Source organism: Xylocopa sonorina, chromosome 1 (genome assembly GCF_050948175.1).
Source record: "Xylocopa sonorina isolate GNS202 chromosome 1, iyXylSono1_principal, whole genome shotgun sequence".
Taxonomy (NCBI): domain Eukaryota; kingdom Metazoa; phylum Arthropoda; class Insecta; order Hymenoptera; family Apidae; genus Xylocopa; species Xylocopa sonorina.
In genome coordinates this window covers 6,543,444-6,549,443 of record NC_135193.1, presented here as the reverse complement: position 1 = coordinate 6,549,443, position 6,000 = coordinate 6,543,444, and the positions used below count along the sequence as shown (strand labels likewise).

Below are 6,000 nucleotides of genomic sequence, written 5' to 3'. Positions count from 1 at the left end.
GTTGCACCACCGAGCGAGAAACGATGGGGTGTATCGCAGCGATATCGATTTCTCCCATGATCGATAGGTCTCGCGGGGAACGATCGTACGGCTTCGCCGCGCGATTACTCGAGAGCCCGTACGAACACGGGTCGAACAGTTGCGTGGTGCGATTTTAAACGGAAACACCGAGTCGGTCTTAATTCGCAGCGGATATTTATCGCGGGCTGGTGAACGACGAATTCGACACTGGCCGGAGCCGGCGTTGCGTGCGTTTCCTTGGGGAAAACTTGAGCTATTTTCGCCGTTGAAAGCCGTTCGCGGCGGGTTTCTCGAACCGCGGCGCCTTAGTACCGCCAGTCTCTCCGCTTCGTGCAGAACTTCGCCGATCCCGGAATAGTTTCGTCGAGTTGCTCGTCGAAGTTTTTCGCGCGGCCCGTTGCACGGGCCAATTTCGCAGTCGTACACGAGCGTGTTCGTTCATAAGCGAGGAACATTTCCATAGGATCGTCCACCGTTCATAACCTGAGATAGCCCGCCCCAGCAGTCGCGTGTGAATCGAACGACGTGCACACCTCTACGGGTAACCGAGCTATCGATATCGTCGCGTATCGAGTATACCTTCTCGAACGGATCGTTCAACCCTGGAAGCGGACACGGAGAACACGGGGATGGATGCGACGGACGTCCTCGGCCCTGACGCCACGTCCGAGAACGACGGGGGTGTTCTGAACACCGGCAACGATAATGCCGCCAACAACAACGAGGACGACGAGGCGCCCACCGTGGAGGAGAGTTACGAGGTCACCACCACCAAGCGCAAAACCGTGCGGACCAGCTACAAAATCCAAGAAGTAAGTGACGACACGCACAAAGTGACACGTGCGATTACGGTAACTAAGGTTTCGTCGCTGCCGTTTAAACGTGGGCGTGTTTATTGCGGACGTTGAAACGCTGCGACGCGCACTGCCCGATCTCGCCCTCCGGACCAGCGGGTTCAGATTGGCCGAGTTACTCGCGGATCTTAGTAACTTGAAACTGCTCCGCTCGACGCGGACTTCCTTTCGACTCTGTTCCGCTTGTAAATACCAAGCTGGACGAGGCTTTCGATGTGGAATTGAATCGCGTTTTGCAGGAAGGAATTCGTTTAATCGCTACTGCGAGTAGTGTACGACTATTCGGTTCATTCATCGCTGCATGAACTCGGTTCGATTGGTGCCCTGACGGGAAACAAAAAAGCGGCAGGTTTAAATGTATGGTATTTTATATCGAACGAATGGGAGAACAACTTGGTCACATAAATTGGATTTTATTTTTTACTTTACGAGAGCCAGTTACGATATCTCATGTTTTTTTTTTTTTACTTTTTCCTGCCTGCGGGACGTTGTTCAATTATAGATTTCTGTGGATCTAGTTTTTTTTTGTGGTTAACGCAAATAGGTGGTGGTTCGCGTCGATAAATAATCGATAGGATAATCAGTAGCGTAACGGATGGAGCGTGTCGAAGAGCGACCAGCGGAGATTTAAAGGTGGTTTTTCGTACGACTCGTGCGCGCCAGAAATAAACGCAGAGAGATTTCTGTTCAACACTATACGGTCGGCCGAGAATCTCGGTTCATTCTGATATTCGTCAAGGATAAACGAACTTATTTCGATCCGCGAATTTCGACGGGATTTACCAACTTTATTTGGCGCGTAACTTTATTCGACGTCGATGAGAATCGGCCGCGATGCACGCGGTACCACCAATAACGAATAGAGCTACCGCGAAAGTGGCATTCCGCACTTTCCTCGGATGCTGCCAACATTTACTATTTCGCACGCGTAGCTTGGATAAAAAATTGACACGACTTGGCTATTCAAATTGTTCTGCGCGAATATCTTATTTCATGCCAAATCGATGATACTTGTTAACCGTTTGCAGTTAAAATTGGCTGTGTAATTTCGGGCAATCTTAACAAACACTATTATGTTTTGTTAGTTACGTAATGAATGGCATTTGAAAATATGGTCGAACGTGGGTGGACCGAAGACGCTATAAATGGAATGCGTAGCTCGGAATGAATTAATTGCATTCCAAGTTGAGAGATTAATTATTGGTATAATTCCGTTCTCTTGTTGTTAACGAAGGTTTAATGGAACGGTTGAATTGTGCAAGATCGTCGTTTTAAGTCAATACTTGGTGCAAATTAACCGTTCCTTCTGTTTGACATTCAGAAAAAAGGTATAGAAGACTATTTTAATATCGCGTGAAGTCTCCCTTTAAAAATTGTTCGGTATTTCGGTTGCGCAAATATTTGAATCTGACCTCGAACGTAGGAAAAATATTTTCAAGTCTTATAGCATGAAATTTGTTCATAACAGAAGCGTGCAAAATATTGGAACAGAGGTATTTAAAATGCGAAATCAGTATAGCATTACCATTTGCAAGAATTTCTACCGAAGGGATAAGGTTTTTATTATTTTCATAACACCGTTAGTCGAAAAACGTTTCGATATATCCGAGAATTTAATGCGGCAGTTCAGCTATTCGAGATTCTATAAATTTCCGTTGTTATTTGATAACATTTGGTACCGTTCGAAAATTTCATTGCACGCGATGGTACGATTCCGAACCCATCTCCGTTTATCTGTGGCCAACACATAAAATCGACGAGTCGAGGAAAATATAAACTTATATTCCAAATCGAATATAAACTGAACCAGACTCGTACGCGGTCCATTTTTAATTCATAGATGAAATTTAATCTAAGTAATGGGCAACATAGGATTCGTTTAGTTCGTTGCCACTCTTTACATACCCTTTTACAGACACGATACACGACATTAACGTTTAAGAAAAAATCTTGATTCTGTTAAATACGATTGAAGGATTAGCTGGAGAAATAATGAGAGTCAAATTTTTCCAATCTTTTCTTTAACATTATTTAATTGCACTCATACGTATAATACAATAATACAATGAAGTAGATAACATTTGGGCATTAGATAAATCTACACGCGTTTACATATTTACATTTAATCTCTTAATAAAAACTTGTCAGCGCGAATCGTAAGTGATACATTCTGAAAACAAGTGAACACCCCTAACGCGATACATTTCAAGCAATTATTCCGCAACAGTACCTGATATCTATCACTGCAAAATCCACGTCTTTCAATAATTTCGCCCGCGTAGGCCACTGGAATTGGCTGCCGTGCAATTTCCCGTGTACAACCTATTACTAAAATTTATAACAGCAAAATTCGCGTATCGACGCGAGCGTAGCGCAAGAAACATTTTCCCGAATAACAAACGTCTCTCATTGAAAACGACCCGCTCTCTCGGACAATAAATACCGCGAGTAACCGAGGGGGGTAACGCGAAAATAGAAACGAACGTTCCCCTGTCCGTCCGTAGAGTATTTCAGGCGATTCATCAAACTCCCGCAGCTTCTTTTCCCTCCTCCGGTTTTCACGGGGGTGTGAAAACGAGCCGCGAACGAAGGGTACTTCCCGCCAGTAGTTGTCCGGTCCATCGAGGCTGTTCCCCCCCTCGTTCTCTTCCTCTTTCGCGAGACAAAAGGGAAGTTGGGCGCGTGAAATTAAATTCGACGCGGCGAGGCGAGAGGCCGCGACAGTGGAATAAGAAAGATTAGTTCGGGGAGGCGTTTAATGCAAAACGAGCGGACAACGGGTCCGCGATTTACTCGGATTCTACGTCATTGTCGGTAAGACGGTTTTAGATCTGGCAACGGACTCCGTTCCAACGGGGGAAGGGGCTAACGCGAATCCGGTCGATGAATGCTCGGCGGACGCCGCGCGGCTTTGCGACTTCCGATTAATGATAATCGCCCTCTGTCCCGCCGGCGATTCTGCGGCCCGTTGTTCCGGAAATGGTCTGTCGCTCGAGTGTGTTTGATGTAGTCTTTTATCTGTTGTAACTCGTAAAACGGCGATTGTACGGAAAACTTGATTCTCCGGAGGAGCGAGGGAAGAACACTTTTGTTTTCTCCTCGAAGGTCCGCTTCAAGGGGTAAATGTTCCTTTCTATGTACTGCTCAAACGGTTCGAGTCATTTTCTGGATCTCGTTCGTTTCGCGTGTCCCTCCAAGAGTTTCTATCGATGTACTCTCAAATCTTCTATGGAATTCTTTCGTGCTCTTTCGAGGAAAACCTTCTTAGACGTACATCCCTCTGTCCAGAAAGAATTTACACCCTCGACGAACTCCCATTCCCAGCTTCCGATACGTAAACAGTGTCCCGTTGGAATGAAATTCACCTGAAAGAGAGAGCAGGAGATACATAATAAGGAAAAGGAGGAAGTCGAAAAGTCAGAGAATAACATGCCAGTTATTCGTTCACCTCTGAACGGGAGGGAAAAGCCTGGCGGCGGTGGTACCGAACGAAAATAACGGCCGATCGGTCGATCGTTGGTTTCTCGAACCCTCGTCGCGGGGTGGATAAATATTTATTTAATCGAAATCCGTCGTCGTGTCGGGCGGAATCGTTCGGTGAAGATTTCAATAATAACCCGGGTTGCGATCGGTCGTGCTTGGCGAGAGGATAATTTCAGCCGGCTGTACCACCCTGCCGGACGTTCCATATAGACGTGTCGAAGATAGACATAGTTTTGGCCGTCTTGAAGCATTAATCCCTGAGGCGAGCACGTGCGCAGCGCCAGTTCGCGGCCGCCTCGAAGCCGCAGTTAATCCAACTAAATCATTCCCATCGTTATTATCATTGTCGTTGCTCGCGAGGGCAGACGTTGAGTTATCACCGGCATAAATTTCCACCGCCCTGCTACCGGTAGATCCGGCCGCTTTCTGTGAACGCCTGAAATCGGAGAACGAACGAAACAGAACGCCTGAAATCGGAGAACGAATTAACAGCGGCCGCGTTTCGATGCGGCGTTCCGCGTTTCCGGTTCTGCTTGGCGCACGGTCCTCGCGCGCGACACCACCCTCGCTTTTGATGCGATCCGAGCAGTTTTTCGCTCGACGTTGGGATTTCGTGGCCGTTCGTGTGTGCGTTCGTACGCGTGGCAGTTATGAATCGTACCTGTGTATAGAGGAAGTTGTTCATGCACGCGATATGAACCCATTTATGGCGTCCACCAAGAGCCACCGTTCGATATTTGCAGTATTGAATTTATGTATGGCCGCGATACTATTGTTGCGTTTATGCTTTCGGGGGTGACAAGTAATTTTAGATAGAAATTGTATACCATCGATGGTGCAAACTTCTTTTAACTCGGCTAGCACTGCGTAGCGTTCGAAGGGTTGAATCTGTACAGGAAGCAGTCCGTTGGTAGCAATTATTAATGTTCGCTAGCCGAGTTAGGAGACGAGGAACTTTCGTATAAGTAAATAGAACTGTAGAGGATTAAACGTGAATCGAAATTCGGGAACGAATACAAAGAACAAACGCGAAGCCACGCTGTCGGACTGGCGTCGCAATTTGCACGTTCAGTCGACGCCTGGGAGCAAATGAGGACAGATAATCGTCCTTTTGTCGCGTAGATGAGATTATTTAAGTCGGGTAAACAGAAACACCGTCTAACTTGACGATTGCTTCGCGGAAGAGCAACTGGGAGTAAGGAGGAAATTATTTTAGTCGTGCTCGTCGATTATCAATTTAACGCGTCTATTCGCGGGTCTGTTATCCTTCGATCGTATTCAGTCACGAGTTAAGAGGAAGTCTCGTAGTGTAATTCGAAATATTCCGACGAAATGAAGTCCGTTCAAGGATAGCAAACAAGCGCGAAATTCTTGAAAGGAAATTGTTTGACGCGTTGAAATTTGCCGCAGCAGTTTCACCATTTTTGTCTCATGTTTGGAGGCGTCGATTTGCTCGAAAAGTGATTTCCTTGATAGCGATAAATACCGTGGTTGGTTGAAAGCAGACTGCTCGAGGGAAATTTATACGGGCACTCGCTGCTCTGGGACAAAATGCTCGGCAATTTAGTTGATGCGCGTTAGCCCCGCGTTTAGATGCAAATACGATGCAGCTCTGTTATTAATCTCGTCTTAAGATAAAACA

The 6,000-nt window shown here is 46.4% G+C and overlaps 1 protein-coding gene across 6 annotated transcripts in view; it reads left to right on the top strand.

The window, feature by feature from the left end:
- The first annotated feature begins 617 nt into the window (after positions 1-617).
- The window catches only part of Tmod (tropomodulin), a 75,405-nt gene continuing 70,022 nt past the window's right edge, over positions 618-6,000 (top strand). For all 6 annotated transcript variants that reach the window (XR_013103105.1, XM_076910520.1, XM_076910536.1 and 3 more), the window contains exon 1: positions 618-833. Coding sequence is in view for 5 of the 6 variants with exons in the window: in XM_076910520.1 (XP_076766635.1) it covers positions 651-833 (183 nt within the window). In the remaining variant the exon portion in view is untranslated. The remainder of the gene's footprint in view (positions 834-6,000) is intronic.